The 16,435-nt window shown below is 47.9% G+C and overlaps 2 protein-coding genes across 4 annotated transcripts; one reads left to right on the plus strand and one right to left on the minus strand.

Annotated features, from left to right (window-relative positions):
* The first annotated feature begins 588 nt into the window (after positions 1-588).
* Positions 589-6,998, plus strand: LOC123103196 (uncharacterized). 3 transcript variants are annotated; one of them, XM_044524703.1, is made up of 10 exons: positions 589-1,165; positions 1,974-2,094; positions 2,182-2,325; positions 2,423-2,502; positions 2,583-2,677; positions 2,911-3,003; positions 3,229-4,406; positions 5,278-6,174; positions 6,361-6,510; positions 6,639-6,998. In XM_044524703.1, exons 7-10 carry the CDS (start codon positions 4,341-4,343, stop codon positions 6,984-6,986), a joined length of 1,461 nt encoding a protein of 486 aa, XP_044380638.1. In that variant the 5' UTR covers positions 589-1,165; positions 1,974-2,094; positions 2,182-2,325; positions 2,423-2,502; positions 2,583-2,677; positions 2,911-3,003; positions 3,229-4,340; the 3' UTR covers positions 6,987-6,998. The 3 variants fall into 3 exon arrangements, with proteins under 3 accessions (XP_044380638.1, XP_044380637.1, XP_044380639.1); XM_044524702.1 differs by having other exon boundaries at positions 591-1,165; positions 1,974-2,082; XM_044524704.1 differs by lacking the exons at positions 589-1,165; positions 1,974-2,094; positions 2,182-2,325; positions 2,423-2,502 and having other exon boundaries at positions 2,558-2,677.
* Positions 6,999-9,980: 2,982 nt separating this feature from the next.
* Positions 9,981-12,573, minus strand: LOC123103197 (probable protein phosphatase 2C 73). Its single transcript, XM_044524706.1, has 5 exons — positions 12,238-12,573; positions 11,460-11,810; positions 11,196-11,313; positions 10,878-11,101; positions 9,981-10,649 (listed from the first exon to the last, which is right to left on the minus strand). The coding sequence occupies exons 1-5, from the start codon at positions 12,412-12,414 to the stop codon at positions 10,236-10,238; spliced, it is 1,284 nt and encodes a 427-aa protein (XP_044380641.1). The 5' UTR covers positions 12,415-12,573; the 3' UTR covers positions 9,981-10,235.
* Between the last annotated feature and the right edge of the window lie 3,862 nt (positions 12,574-16,435).

The raw sequence follows: 16,435 nt of genomic DNA on the forward strand, positions 1-16,435 counted from the left end.
TCCGACATGGCAACCGTAGTTCAGCGACATGGCAACTGCACTTAAACGAACATGGACGAGGGTCCGGCCCATGGAAACTGTGCGGCGCGCGTGTCACGTGGGGCATGCGGGACCACGAGGTACGAGGCCTGGCGTACCACGCATGTGGGAGTTATCTATTTCGCCTACACGCACGCGTGTAAGAGGGACCGGGAGGGAAAAAAAGAGGCGTGTGGGCGCTAATTGTTTTGCCCACACACAGACGTGTGGGCTGGTCCTCTTAGGCACCACACAGAACGTGTGGGCAGATTCCTTAACGCCAACACGTGTGGCAGTTATCAATCTATTTATATGACTGGATCAATAGCAGGAGCACTTGGATTGCACCTCTGGGGTACGAATAACTTTCCAATTCGTCAGAATAATAATCTAACTTATAAAGGATGAAAGGGTTCGTAGTCACAACCAAGGTGGCCACGTCGCCTTTAATTCGCCATGAACAGTACTCATGCCACCGCCTGTTATTTTCGTGCCCCGCCAGGGGCGTTTCCGTAATTTCGCATCCAGGCGTATAAAAGGCAGCCTCCCCCGTGGAGAAGACCTAGCCGCCGCCTCCCGTCCCAGTCGCCTCCTCCTCCTCCTCTCTCTCTCTCTCTCGCTAACCCCTCTCTCTCCCCGTAGCGCCGGCCGGTTCCGGCCAGCTCCGGCCCGCGCATCTCCCCCGTGACCCCCGCCCCCTCTCCTGCGCCGCCGCCGGAGAAGCTCGCCGCCGATGCCGGTGACCTAGCCCTCGCGTCTCCCCCGCGACCCCCGCCTCCTCTCCTGCCGCCGCTGCCGCCGGAGAAGCTCGCCTCCGCGCCCACAAGTCTCGGATTTGGCGGGATCCAGGGCGAGGAGGGGTGGATGAGACGGGGGAGGAGGAAGAGGAGAGAGTGGGGGCGTCTGGGGAGGAATATCCCCGCCGCCTCCACAAGTCGAGGGGGACGGGCCTGCTCGGGCTCAGCCTGTGAGATGTCGACCGGACCGGCGGCGATGGAGGAGAAAGGCCGGGCAGGTGCGTGCAGGCGGGAGAAGCTGGGGACGCTCGTCGGTTGGGGAGATGGCGACCACCTGAGCTTCTCCGATTGACCTAGACAGGGCCACGACAGCATAAGCAAGGGTGGGGGCGAGCAACCCTCTGAAGCCGGTAGCAGCCGTGCCCCTCCTCCTCACCTTCGCTTCTTCCCTCCTCCTCTCCAATCTGTGATGCCCATCTGCGTCCTTGATTTTCCAGTTTTCTGATAATCTAATTTTGATTCTCATATTCTGGTTACTTGTGGAGAGTAGAAGAAGAATTTTGAGAATGAGATTGATAAAGATGAACAAGGTGAACTCTACCTGTTAAGAAACAAATAGAGTTTTGATGTTACATTATTGATTGGCTTGGTTCTTCCTGGTGCAGTTCTAAGTTCCAGTACTTTTGTTTTTTGCTTGCTCATACCTTTTAAGAAGCTACTAAATGCAGGTTCACTGTCAGGTTGGTTAGATGTTCTATAGATCAATATATATGCAGGTTCATTAGCTATCCAAGAAAATTAGTGTCAGGTTTCAGTATCCAGTAGGCTAGATTCCTTGTCAGGCTCGTTTATTGTTTTGTTGCTCACCAATGCATTGTAGATTAGATGTCTAACCAATAAAATCAGCCTCTGGTCTAAGAATCTGATGGGTCTTTTGTCCTTTGAAAACAAAAACATCCTTCTTTATACATCTAAAAAATGGTTTCTTCTTCACTGATGTGTGTGATGCTATTTGATCAAGCTTTGTTTCCCACGACTGCTATGTTCAAATTAATAAGAGCCTGGATAAAACAACCTTTTACCTTCATAGTAATATGCATTCTTCTTTCTTTCCTCTTGCATGTACATCCAATTCTTGTTGTTGCAAGCAAAATGACTTGCTTTGTAGCCTTGTGATCTTCCCACATTTCGGCTAAGAACCTTTCTAAAAATCTTCAGGGTGACATGCGCATTAAAAGGCTCCAGCCTGTTGTTGATGCTTCTGGGCTTGACAAGGTTGGCGGACCCGAGGTTGTTAAGAAGCACATGATGCCGTCATCTTTTGCGGGTGGGCTTTGCTGTATGACTGAAGATTTCCATGATGCAGTGGCTGTTTCGCAAGTCCATGGCTCGCCTGATATATTCACAACCTTTGCATGTGATCCAGAGTGGCCTGAGAGAATTGAGACCCTTGAACATGGGCAAAAAGCAGTCGATGGAGCTGATATTACCATTCAAATCCATCAGATGAAGCTACTTGACTACCTGCACACAATCAGGACTGGGCAAGTGTTTGGGACAGTGCTTGCTGGTACTATGCCCAGTACCTTTTCTTCCTCCAATTCATTGTTTCTTACCCACATGTCGTACTTTTCCTGTTTTACATTTACCCTGCTGCTGCTTTGCAGTTGTCCACACCGTGGAGTTCCAGAAAACGGGGGTGCCCCATGCACATATCCTTGTTTGGCAGGAGAAGAACGATGATCAGGTGGCCACACCAGCTTTCTCTTTTATTGTTGTTGATTTTTCCTTTGATGATTCCCAGTGATCAACATATCCCTGTCACAGGCCCCTGCACTTGCTGATGTTGATCCAGATGCTTGTACTGCTGCACCTGCCAACAGCGTGGAAGCGGCGGTTGCTCAGCCAGCTAGGCTTAACAGGTACACTATATCTATACAGTGAGACATAAAACGCTATTGACTATTTATCCAGATTGGGAATAGACGAATGAACCATAACAAATTTGCTATTATCAACCCCAACATAATTCAGCTTCTGAATTTTGCTGCCTCACATTCATTATTTTGTCTTGTTGGCCTTCTATTTATATTCATATAGAATATAAATACGCATTACTAACGTATGCCTTTTATTGAAAACTTCATAATTTCAGGATTGCCACTACTGCTGCTGCTGCATCAACCATTTCATAAAACAATGATAGGTCCCTAAGCAATCTGCGCTTCAAAATGAGCGTCTATGTGTGGTATGTCTACTCACGCAACTAATAATCTTTTCACTGCTTCACTTTTATCTTCTGCCTCTCAAATCAGCTCATACATGTATTCATGTCCACGCCTTCTGCCAATAACTGATAGGCTACAATGCTACATGTATAATAAGCTTTGCTGCAGTAGCAATTTTCCTCCTATAAACTTTCCGGTACCATGTTGAGTTCTTAACTTATGAATATTCTTGTATTTTTCCTCAGGTTGTTTTGGCCTTTACTACCTTCTCCTTCGCTACTTTCAAGCCCGCAAGAACAAGTGAACGCTGCATGGCCACCGCTGTCTTCCGGCAACACCCTTTTAAACAATCTACTGTTATGTTACTTGCATGTTTGCAATCCCGGTTTTGGCAGTCATAAAGACAAGCCAAAACTCCTTCATACTTTTCCCTGTTTAAATCCGAACGGAGCAACTTCCATATTCCGTGGATAACGCTATTAGAGATCTTTTGCTTTACCCTCTCTCTCGAATGACTGTTTCAATCTACTGTAAGTATTTGTTCACTCAATCGCCTACTGTATCTGCTATTCCCAATGCAATATTAGCTGTTCTAGAGCTTACATTAACAATATTAGCTGTATGTGCTTTTGTGGCCAATATAGATAAGAAATTCCCATTTATATTGCTCTGTATATGATCGTTAATTAATATACACTATTTGTAATACAATCCACATTCCATTAACTTCCATCTACATCTCCTACTTACTCACTACTATACTTGGCCATCCCTCGGGCCGGGCCAACCAAAGCCCGACGCAAAAAACCTAGGCCTGGCTGTCGGGTCGGGCCAACCAAAGTCCGATGCAAAAAACCCAAGCCCGAGCTCAGCCTAGCCCTGCTGTCGGGCCCGAGCCCAGCCCGTCGGGCCTTGGGCCACAGGCCGGGCCTCTTCCTTAAAGGCGAAAACAACGGGCCCGGGCCTGCCCTGGCCAGTGCTTCGGGCTCAAAACCTAGGCCCAAGCCCAGCCCATGGACAAGGTCAGCCCGGGTCGGGTCGGGCCGACCGGGCCGGGCTGCCCATGGCCAGGACTACTCACTACCATCATCGCTTCTAATTCGCTTCTTGCGCCATTTGGCGCAACCAGGTCATCTAGTAAGAGTAATAATCGGCAAGCTCGTGTAGCTGCAGTCCGACTGGGAGGGGGCTTTGCTACCCCGGCGCAGCGCTAAGTTATTATAAATAGTGGCAGAACAAGGATGAGGATTGGCCTCCAATAGTCGAGAGCCTCCACGGTCGCCTGAAACATTCATTCCAAGCCTTGTCGGGTTTCTTCGCCGGAGCTGCGATATACCACTTCGACCGAACCACCGAAATGCAGCTTCCCACGTCGCCAATGGAGGGGAATAACAGGGATCACAACGACAGTTCCCACAGCCAAGTAAGTCCCCTCTCGTCTTGATCGCCATGCCTCTCTGTTCATATTTGTGTTCTTATATTAATGTAACACTATAAGCTCTTGAGGGTTATTGTATGTAGCATGCAATGTAAATGTTGAATGTTTTGCTTTTTAAGTTGTTTTTCTTGCGTGTTATGAGCCAAATTACCTATAATTTAGGTGGTTTTGACAGAGTGAAGAATTAGTCAAAAATTGTAGCCAGATTTGGGTTCAAAGTTTCGCTGCGCCGCCATGACTTTGTTTTGCTTTTGCCCACTTCAACATGTAAAACTATGAACCTGGCCATATTTTTACTATTGGAACATTTAATTGATCATATAGGAAGGAGAACAAAAAGCAATGACGACAAAAAAAAACATGCCGATGTAAAGAGATGTCTCTCTTTGTTCTGACGATACAAAACTTTAGTTTACATCTCCTGTATGGCAGTGATGGGAATGATTTTTATTTTCTTCTTTTGCACAACTCCTGCATCCATTCTCTTAATGCTTTTCGACAATTGCGTGGATTGATGCATACTTTTCATAATAAAGTTTGCAAGTATCAGAGGGCGATAATTAGCAGGATTTCTTTATATGGCCACTGAGGTTTTACCTAGAACCATACACGGCAGACTACATGGTACTGTAGCGGCAAATTTAGCGGTCAGATCGTTACTAATCAACACACTGTAGTGTTGTTTCCATCTTGAATTCAAAGTTCCAGAGTTGGTATGCTGTAGTAGTAGAGATAATCAAGCAATTTTCACGCTAGAGAGATTTTAGTTCCTGTCACCATGTGTAACTATTCTCTGTTTGGTATTTCTGAATAAATTTATGGCAGCTAAATAATGGATGCTTGATTTATGTTGCAGCAACTGGACAACGAAGATAGACTCAGCGCTCTAACTGATGATATTTTACTGTCCATCTTGGGGAGAGTCAGTTCACTTGTGGCTACAAGGACAAGTGTGCTCTCTACACGGTGGAGGCATCTGCCTTGGTTGCTGCCTGAACTCAGCATCGATGTCCAGGATTTCCTATCCGCTCCATACGCTGACCTTGTTGAGGCAAATGATATGGAACAAGCCATGGTGTCTTTGTCCAAAGCAACCAGGAGTTTGTTAGATAAACAACAGAGAGGATCCACTATCTCAAGTTTGCGCCTTAACCTCTATTTGATCAACACTTTCCTTTGCGAAGTTGGCCCACTGTTAGGTGATGCAATCGACAGTGGTTTGTTGAAAGATTTAGATCTCGGCATTCTTGATGAGACAAAGACTCTGGACCGTAGAGACGAAGAGATGCAACAGCGAGCTCAAGACATAGATGTTTTTTTCACTACCTACCCTAGTGTGCTCCACTACCTCACAAAGCTCTTTCTAAAAAATGTAGGCTTTGACAAATTGGACATGCACCATGTCCTGTTTGACTGCTGCAAGCAACTTAAGCATCTAACCCTTTATCATTGTGATACTGGTTCCTACTCTGTCTTTAAGATTGATGCGCCAGACTCAAAACTCTGTGTTCTTGAAATTGAGAAGTGTCGCTTTCTGAGAATCGACCTTGTCTGCCTCCCCAAATTGGAGAAGTTCTTTTGTGAGTCTTGGATATCTCAGTGTGCCCCATTGACCTTTGGTTTTGTCCCATCACTTGGGCAATTAGAACTCTCATGTGGTTCAGTTTGTGAGGAAGACATATTTAAATTAAGTGAGCTTCTACATGGAGTAACAAGCATACATACTCTCTCATTGGATTTCCAAGGTGAAGCCGTAAGTACTACTACTACTTTATTTGGTTTCATCATGTCGTCATATATATGAAAGTTATATCATGGATGTGTTATGTATGATAGAGAACATACATAGCTGTAAATTCTTTGATGATCTCATCTATGTGCTTGCAGACTATCAATTCTTGTTTTGTTTGTTTATTTGATTAATTAATGTTGTGATCAGCTTTGGTTGCAACCTGAAATGGAGGAACTCCGCACCGCATTCAGCAAGCTAAGGAAGCTGTACGTACGTTGTATATTTGTTGAATTTGACATTTTATGGACAACGGCCTTTCTTGTAGCAGCACCATCTGTCGAAATGTTACATATTGAGGTGATGTCTTTGTCTATGTTTCTTTCCTTGCCCACACTTGGAGCTTTAGTTTTTCACAAATTTTAGCAGAAAATTATTTAGAACTTGATTCCTATGACAATTCTAATGAATTGCTCACACAAATACAGGTATGGGAACATACATGCGATTTGGGCGAGGCCAGACCCGCTTCCTACCTTGACAGGAGTCCAAAGTGGGAAATGCACTTGGATAGCAGCTCCGAGAACAAGTTTCTGAAAGAGCTAGAATTCGCTGGATTTAAATCGCTAGAACAACAGTTTACATTTATAAGGTCCATGTTGGAGCGATCTCCCAACTTGCAAAAGATAGTATTGAGAGATGATGAGCAGTGTGCTGATTGTGGCGCCCTTGAGGCACCTCGTCTTTCGAGATTTCCACGCAAGGAGGAGCAAGAAGTGGTTGTTAAGCGGATTAGAGATGGCATGTTCTCGCCGGAGATAAATTTTCATGGATAAGGAGGGATGACTTATCTCAGGCCAAATAATTTTTCAGGCCATCTTCATCATCCCGGCGGTCTCTATGACGATGAGGGAGTAATTCATCCTCGGGACTGAGGGTATGTATCAGTAGATATGTATTTGATCCAAGGTTTACGAGTCGACGAGTCGTCCCAAGGTAGAGACTCATAGACTAATCTAGACTAGTCAACATGGTACAGTACAATATGTAGTATATACTAACAGTACAGTATGCAATAAAACCAGCCACTGTCTAAATAATTGAGCTATGTAGTGTCCTGGGCCCAAGTGGGCATGCAATAGGACTAGCCACTGTCTAAATACTAGCCTAGCACCACGCAGCACTCCCAGCTGGCCCATTTGGGCCCAAATGGCCAACCTACTTAGCCCCCAGCCATTGGAACCCTAGCTCCCGACCTCTCCAATCGCCGCCGCTAGCGCCATCACGCACGGGAGCATGCGCGCACGCGACCCGCGCCTCCTGCTGCCTTCCGCCGGTCCCAGTCGTTGCTGCCGGCGAGCCCGCCGACCACCGCCATGCCACCTTTCCTCTCCTCTCTCTCTCTCTCTCTTCCTTCTCTCTCGTCTTAAGGCCGCGCGCCCCTACGGGTCACGGCCATGGCCGCCGCCTGAGCATGAGCTCCGGCTGGCCACCGCACCTGGCTGCGCCATCCGTCGTCTCGGCAGTGGGTGGCGGTGGCGGTGGCAGGGCAGTGGGTGCTGGCGGCGCCTCGTCCCAGCTAAGGCAGCTCTCTTTTTTGAGTCGCTCGACTCATATATGTCGACTAGTCCAAACTAGTCGTCGACTAGTCCATCCACGACTCGACTGTATTTGTAGTCTACACGAGAAAATGAGTCGACATCCACTCTATGACTCGTAGACTAGTCGAGCGACTAGACTAGTTGTTCGACTCGTAATCGTTGGTTTGATCTCTGTCTCTCTCGTGTTCTTGATCTGGCACAATCTCGATGTACCACGAGCTTTGTTAGGAGCTTTGTTAGTAGAGTTGGATCATATGGTGTTCTTCTCTCTATTTTGTTGTGGTGAATTGACTCTTGCTCTTTGAGGTTTCGTCATGTTGGATTGAATATTTTGGATTTGAGAACACTTGATGTATATCCTGCATATATGGTGACAATGGGGTATTATATTGAGTCACTTGATATATGTTTTGGTAATCAGTTTGCGGATTCCCGTGATGACATTGGATCTTCTAGGCACACAGGTTGATACATGTTTTCATCCTCCGTTCTCCGTAGAAACTTTGGAGTGATTCTTTGTCGCACGTGAGGGATTGTTATACGATTCAATTATGTTAGCACTGTTAAGAGATTGCACTAGTGAAAGTATGAAGCATAGGTCTTGTTTTTAAGCATTGCAATACCGTTTGTGCTCACTTTTGTTATGTTCTATCCTGCTATTTTTATTTATTCAGATTATAAAAATATATTTTTACTATTCATACTATACTTGTATCACCATCTCTTCGCATCTATATAATTTGTCATTGTATTGGGTGTGTTGGGGTCATAAGAGATTTTTTGTATTTGATTGCAGTGTTGTTTAAGAAAGGTCATCTTCTTCCTACACCTCCTACGGATTGATAAATCTTAGGTCATCCACTTAAGGAAAATTTGCTATTATCCTACAAATTCTGCGCTTGGAGACCCAACAGAGCCTGCAAGAAGAAGGTTGCCCAGTAGACATCACTCGGTGACAACAACGTGTTTGGAGAGCTCAAGGACCTGCCTCCACATCGATAGTACGGCCACACAATCACGTTGGTCAATGGTGCGCAACTAGAAAACACAAGACCTTACCGCTACTCGCCCTTGCAAAAGGACAAGATCGAACAGCAAGTCTGAGATATGTGGCAGTCTATGATGATATCTCACAACATGAGTCCATTTGCCCCATTAGTCCTCCAAGTCAAGAAAAAGGACGGATCTTCGCAATTCTACATCGACTAGTGTTGTCTCAATGACATCGTCGTGAACAACAGATTTCCACTACCGATTGTGGACGAGCTCCTCGGTGCCACTGACTTCTCTAAGTTGGACTTGCGAGCGAGCTACCATCAGATCCACATGTGGGAGAGCGACACGGAGAAGGCGGCGTTTAAAACTCACCACTGCCACTTTCATTTTTGGGTCATGCCCTCAGCCTGACGAACATGCCAGCCACGAGTACGTGCGTAAATTCGTGATCATTTTTCTGGATGACATCTTGGTGTATAGCACCATGTTGCAGGAACATGAGGAGCATCTACTAGCGGTGTTCGAGCTACTCCGTTAAAATCATCTTTACGCCAAAATGTCCAAGTGTTGTTCTCCAAGGACAACATCGGCTACCTCGGTCACGTCATCTCGCGACGGTGTCGCTATGGACGCAGAGAAGGCATATGCCATGCTCAACTGGCCAACGCCATCCATGTCAATAGAGTTGTGCACCTTTCTCGGCCTCACAGGCTACTACAGAAAGTTTGTGGAGTGGTGTCATTAGCATGCCACTGGCAAATCTCTTGACGAAGAAACGACTCGAGAGGACCGCGCAAGCTCAGATGACCTTCGATCTTCTCAAGAGCGCCATGGCAAGTGCTTCGGTGCCCGAATTCTGTCAAGCCCTTTCACTTCTACTCCCTCCCTCCCATAATGTAAGACATTGAGCCGCTAAGGGAGTAGTTCACACTCTTTCTGTTTCACAATGTAGTGCATATAGAATTATTTTTTCGAGAAGTCAAACTTTACAAATTTTGACCAAATTTGTAAAAGAAGCATATACATTTAGAATACCAAATACATATCCCTAGATACATCACAAGACGTACTTCACTATTGTACATATTTGATATTATAGATATAAATAGTTTTCTCCATAAACTGGGTCAAACTTTGTAAGGTTTGACTTTTCAGAAAATCTATATGCACACATTATGAAATCGGAGGGAGTACCATGGGGGCAGGCGCAGTCAACCATCTTCAAATCATTCGGAAAGGAAAAACTGGCGCCAATTCATTGTTTTGAGATATAAAAAAGCTGAATCCATTACAAACTTTGGGTTCTCTTGTCCATTTGGTACCACAACACACACCAAACCCAGCAAGCGTACATGCCAACCGAATTAATGTCCACTCTCAACACCCTGAATGCGTGAACACGGCGTATGAAACTAGGAGTACTATCAATCAAGTTCTAAAATATTATCCTTTTTTAAGTTTGGCAATGCATGAGCATGAATCGATCAGTCAATCAGCCTTGGATGATTCTTGGTCGTTGTTCTCATCCATGGACGCCGACCGCCACCGCCGGCTCAGCATCCTGGGAAGCCGGATCACCGAGTTCACCCGAGCCACCCCCTCCAGCGCCCTCCACACCGCCGTCCCCTCCTCCGCCTCACCGCCGCCCAGAGCCTTGCGGAAACTTCCGGTGAACGACAGCACGGGTGTCTGAGGCGGCTTGGTCGTGCTGCCTTCTTCAGATGAAATGGCTGCTGGCTTCAGGAAGAGGCAGACGGCCGCGCAATCATCGACCATCGACGTCGGGAACTTCCGGCGCCACGCACGAACCGCCCGGTCCACGAGCTGCTTTGCCGCCTTTGAGCGGTCGGAGACCGACGAGACGATCTTGACCACCTCCTTGTTGGACAGCACGTCCCATATCTGCAACACTGTGTGGTTAGATAAGAAGATACAGAGACGAGTCTACTTCAGTTAACAGTTGCTTGATGTCAACCTGATCATAAAGGATTTGATTTATGTTATCTTAATTTCAGTTGCAATAGTACCAGCAGAAACTGTTCTTAATTGAAGGAAGTTGGAGCGTGATTGGAATGTACTAATGGACATGAAACTAGAGGGAAAATCCGGAAAGAAATCCACTCTTGTTACCCCATCAGTGGCGAGCACCAAGAAGTCATCCTTTTCAGAGAGCTTCCTGTAGTACACTTCGGGTGTGCAGATGAGCCCATGGTTCTTGAGGCAGAAGTCTCCGAAAGCCCTCGCCATGGCGAGGCCTGGCGCGTCCTGGTCCGGCAACCACAGCCTAGGCACGTCGGGCTCATCGTCCATGGCGAAAATTCTCCCCTTGCAGATCAGGATCCTCTCAGCCTCACCTACGACAAGTCCAGAGAATACATTGCAAGTTGCAGTTAACAAGTGTACATACCACCTACAGGCAAGTATGACATGAGAAATTCAGAGGCTGACCAGGAAGATCTGGCTTCAAGTCGGTGGTGATTTGCACCGAAACCGGGCGGCCCTTGCTGTCCCGCGTGCAAAGAACAGCGCGCGAATCGCCTAAATTGGCAATGATCAAGTGATCACCCTGTATACAAAAAATATATAGCAACAATCGAAATTTTCAAAAAAAATCCTTCGGCCGAAATGCAAACTGGAACCACTGAAATTCGGTAATTTCGGTAGGTGCTGAAATATTTCTGAAACTGAAATTTAAAACCATCTACTATCTACCTGCCTAACGACGGTGACAGCAGTGGTGCCACTGCAAAGGCAGTCGATCCCGGAGTGCTGCCTCAGCTCCTCGTCGACGTCCTCGAACGCCTTCACGATCAAGCTCTTCCACGAGGACAGCAGCTGGTTCTCGTCGCTGGCGTCGCTGGACGAGGTGCAATCCGACTTGTCGAACGAGTCCACGTCCGCGTTGCTGTTGCTGGAGGGGGCGTCGTCCTCAGTGCTCGGTGCCAGGGAGGCGGACAGCTTCTTGGGAAGGGAGTCCCGGACATGCCGGGCGACGTCCCGGCCGAGGGGCCCGTGCCCGTCGAACACCCCGCAGAAGATCTGGCCCTTGTGCCCGGCGAAGTCCTGATCATCTTGTCACATCAAGATTATCTTATGTCTCAAGTAAATTTTGCACTTAATCTAGCAGCTAGGCCATGCTGATACTACTATCTGCCACGGATTTCAGTTGCTAATGCTGCATTCATGCTGCTATTAGTACACTGGTGAGCAATAAATATGTCATGAGAGTAAGTGGAGTACGTACTACATAGGAGATCTATGTAATCCAGGGCAATGGTGAGCAATCAAGATGGTGAGGTACACGCATGGTGATTACAGTATCTCAGGTGTAGTGCAGGTTCCAGAGGTTTTCAGTTTGAGCGAAGCTAGCAGAGATGGACCTAGTACTACTGCAAAAAGCTGCCGATTCAACTTGCAGTGAAGAAAAGAACATGTCTCCATGGCTACAAGGAAGGGGAGGGGAGGGAAGGAAAGGAAAGCTTGACCTTACCTGGCAGGCGGCCATGGCGTCCTGGTTGACGCCCTTCCAGCCTTGCTTGGTGTGCATGGACACCCCAGCGGCGCCGGCGAGCTGCTCCTGCAAGAAGTCGTCGTGCTTCCACGGGAACCACCCCTCCGTCTCCTCGAGCTCCCTCCCCCCTCCTTCCCTGCTGCAGCAGATCCCCATTGCCGCGGCCAAATCTCGGCAGCAGCTACCACCTAGCTAGCTCGCTCCTGCAGCTGCAAGCACTGGTGCACGGGACGGGATGGGCATCTCGGAGTTTAATGCGCGCGGGCGGGCGGGCGTGTGTGCGTGAGCGAGCGAGCGAGAGAGTGAGTGGGGGTGAATGGATGTTTATCTCGCCATTTATAGCGTTGGGGCGCCATTAATGGCGAGAGGACATGGGCGCCCCGTCCTGGAGGTAGATGGGGACGGACGCCGCTAATGGTGGTGACGCGGCCGCATTCAATGCTCCTCAGCAACTCTTGTTGCCTGTAGCTGTGGGCGCCAACGTGAGATGCCTGCCTCCTGCGCCCGTCGTCGTCTTCAATGCGCATCTCACTGGCTCTGGCTGGGCGTCAGAGGAGGCTCACCTGCCTCTCCATGAAAATCCTTGCGAGTTTGCAGTGCCATAACGCGCTTGGTGCCGCTCGCCGCTGGCCTAACGTCCATGAATTCTGAGCTCTAGCCAGTGTTGCAGTTTGCAGGTAGCAGCGGTCGCTGCCAAAGTGCCTTGTTTGGGCTAGGCCTGATGATAATTCTTGGCTCGGACAAGTCTGATCTGGAAATGTCAAAGCCTGGCCAGGCCCGGCCCAGCCCAGCCCGAAATATGTGAAAAATGTCTTTTCCTTCTTAATTTAATGACACGCTAGGCGTCACATCCGGCATGAATCAGTTGGCGATTAAGTATGGCCAGTGCTATGCGCCAACCGACTATAGTAGCGAAAACATAAACCGCCTCTACAGCCGTTCAATAAGGCAGTGTGTGACCCTCTGATCGTCTTCCGTTCGCTTGTAGCTTGCACAAGAAACACCCTTATTCGTCTCCTCCTGTCACAGTGTTGATCGTCGACTTGCACAAGTACACGTCCATGCTAGCAGGCAGCCGCCACCATCGTCGCAGCGTTGACCATCGCTTTGCACCTTGTAGCCAGTTCGTAGCATCCATCATTGCCAACATTGCATGACGCCTCAAGCTCTGATGGTCCCTTGCATCACCACCGACATTCCCCTCAAAGCTTCAATGATTCATGTTGCCAAGAAGTTCATCGGCCGTCCAATTGGCAACACATCAGATGGACTGCATATTGCTTCGCTTCTCCCAGCATCACACAAATGCAGCATCTCGCCAACCCGCAGCTCGTGGACTATCATCTCCGGTGGTATCGTTGATCGCTGGCAGCACTACTTTGCAACATCACCGATAGCATCGCCAATTGCGTCGCAGCATGACGTCGTCCTTCGCAGAAGCAGGTGATGCTGCTCATCGGTCACCCCTCGCTTGCTCACGGCATGCTCTTCTCCCTACATAGTCGCCCTCGGAAGCATCATCGAACATGTTGTGGCATGTCAGCGACCTTTCCCACTGTCTCTACCCCAATTGTCGCCTCCCCCATCGTTCCGACTTGTTCCGCCATCCACCGCCACGATGGAGCCATCATTGGATGAACCTAACGGAGATGATCGTTATCCCGCCAAAGTCGGAGGACCTGGTGGTGGTGGTCGCCCGTGAGGCTGTGTTCACGGAACGCAACAAGGAGGATGAATTGCTATGTGAGGCATAGTGTGCATGTTTGGTTCCACAAGCAAAAGCACTATGATCCCTACCATAAGGAAGTGATCCATCAACACAATGAAAGTCGCTCGCCAATCTACGGTACACCATTCAAGAGCAAGTCAAACAATCTTGCGGCCTCTACAATCAAGTGAAATCCCTGGTGGCAGGTGGCAGAACAAGCCAACAACTCGTAAGTTTTGTGGCTTGTTGAACTTGTTGACCCTCCATTGTCTTGTTGGGGGAATGTAGTATTTCAAAAAAATTCCTATTATCACGCAAGATCTATCTAGGAGAAGCATAGCAATGAGAGGAGAGAGTGTGTCCACGTACCCTCGTAGATCGAAAGCGGAAGCATTTAGTAACGCGGTTGATGTAGTCGAACGTCTTCATGATCCAACCGATCCAAGTACCGAACGTACGGCACCTCCGTGTTCAGCACATGTTCAGCTCGATGGTGTCCCTTGATCTCTTGATCCAGTTGAGGATGAGGGAGAGTTCCGTCAGCACGGCGGCGTGATGACGGTGATGATGAAGTTACCGGCGCAGGGCTTCGCCTAAGCACTACAACCAGATGACCGAGGTGTGTAACTGTGAAGGGGGGCATCGTACACGGCTAAGAGAAGACTTGGTGTGCCATTGGAGTGCCCCCCTCCCACGTATATAAAGGGGGGAGGAGAGGTGGACGGCCCAAGAGGGACGCGCCATGGGGGGAGTCCTACTTGGACTCCCGGTCCAAGTAGGATTCGACCCCCCCCTTTCCTAGTCCAAGTAGGAGAAGAAGGGAAGGAGGAAGAGAAGAGAAGGAAGGAGGGGGGCGCCGCCCCCTCCCCTTGTCCAATTCAGACTGGGCAAGGGGGGGCACCTCTGGTCGGCCCTTGATACGTCTCCGTTGTATCTACTTTTCCAAACACTTTTTCCCTTGTTTTGGACTCTAACTTGCATGATTTGAATGGAACTAACCCGGACTGATGTTGTTTTCAGCAGAATTACCATGGTGTTATTTATGTGCAGGAACAAACGTTCTCGGAATGACCTGAAACTTTACGGAGCTACTTTTCAGAAAATAAGAAAAATACCTGCCAAAGATGAAGGCCAGGGGGCCTACCACATGTCCACTAGGGTGGGGGCGTGCCCCCTGCCTCGTGGGCCCCCTTTTCGCGTTTTATGATACGGAGCCGCCGCCAAGCCCTAAAACCTCTCGGGAGGGCTGATCCGGAGTCCGTTCGAGGCTCCGGAGAGGGGAATCCATCGCCATCGTCATCATCAACCATCCTCCATCACCAATTTCATGATGCTCACCGCAGAGCGTGAGTAATTCCATCGTAGGCTTGTTGGACGGTGATGGGTTGTATGGGATCTATCATGTAATCGAGTTAGTTTTGTTAGGGTTTGATCCCTAGTGTCCACTATGTTCTGAGATTGATGTTGCTATGACTTTGCTATGCTTAATGCTTGTCACTAGGGCCCGAGTGCCATGATTTCAGATTTGAACCTATTATGTTTTCATCAATATATGAGAGTTCTTGATCCTATCTTGCAAGTCTATAGTCACCTATTATGTGTTATGATCCGTTAACCCCGAAGTGACAATAATCGGGATATTTACCGGTGATGACCGTAGTTTGAGGAGTTCATGTATTCACTATGTGTTAATGCTTTGTTCCGATTGTCTACTAAAAGGAGGCCTTAATATCTCTTAGTTTCCGTAAGGACCCCGCTGCCACGGGAGGGTAGGACAAAAGATGTCATGCAAGTTCTTTTCCATAAGCATGTATGACTATATTCGGAATACATGCCTACATTATATCAATGAACTGGAGCTAGTTCTGTGTCACCCTAGGTTATGACTGTTACATGATGAACCGCATCCGGCATAATTCTCCGCCACTGATCCATTGCCTACGGGCTTTCCATATATTGTTCTTCGCTTATTTACTTTCCTGTTGCTATTGCTATCATCACTACAAAATACCAAAAACATTGCTTTTCTACTGTTACCTTTTGCTACCGTTATCACTACTATCATATTACTTTGCTACTAAACACTTTGCTGCAGATATTAAGTTTCCAGGTGTGGCTGAATTGACAACTCAGCTGCTAATACTTGAGAGTATTCTTTGGCTCCCCTTGTGTCGAATCAATAAATTTGGGTTGAATACTTTACCCTCGAAAACTGTTGCGATCCCCTATACTTGTGGGTTATCAAGACTATTTTCTGGCGCCGTTGCCGGGGAGCATAGCTCTATTCTATGAGTCACTTGGGATATATATTGGCTTATCATTATGAAGAACTTGAGAGATCCAAAAACCAAGATCTATCCCTCAACTACGAGGGGAGGTAAGGAACTGCCATCTAGCTCTGCACTTGATTCACCTTCTGTTTTGAGTAAGCTTGCGACACCTACACCTGCTTCTGTTGTTCGTTCTGAT

The sequence above is a fragment of the Triticum aestivum genome, chromosome 5A, assembly GCF_018294505.1.
Source record: "Triticum aestivum cultivar Chinese Spring chromosome 5A, IWGSC CS RefSeq v2.1, whole genome shotgun sequence".
Lineage (NCBI taxonomy): Eukaryota > Viridiplantae > Streptophyta > Magnoliopsida > Poales > Poaceae > Triticum > Triticum aestivum.

Excerpts from the sequence above, each read along its gene's own strand:
- LOC123103196 (XM_044524703.1), top strand. The coding sequence starts at position 4,341 with ATGCAGCTTCCCACGTCGCCAATGGAGGGGAATAACAGGGATCACAAC. Across the intron at positions 4,407-5,277 it reads ACGACAGTTCCCACAGCCAA|CAACTGGACAACGAAGATAG; the intron begins GTAAGTCCCCTC and ends TTTATGTTGCAG. Across the intron at positions 6,175-6,360 it reads TGGATTTCCAAGGTGAAGCC|CTTTGGTTGCAACCTGAAAT; the intron begins GTAAGTACTACT and ends TGTTGTGATCAG.
- LOC123103197 (XM_044524706.1), bottom strand. The coding sequence starts at position 12,414 with ATGGGGATCTGCTGCAGCAGGGAAGGAGGGGGGAGGGAGCTCGAGGAG. Across the intron at positions 11,314-11,459 it reads CTGTCACCGTCGTTAGGCAG|GGTGATCACTTGATCATTGC; the intron begins GTAGATAGTAGA and ends TTTTGTATACAG. Across the intron at positions 10,650-10,877 it reads TGGTGCTCGCCACTGATGGG|ATATGGGACGTGCTGTCCAA; the intron begins GTAACAAGAGTG and ends ACAGTGTTGCAG.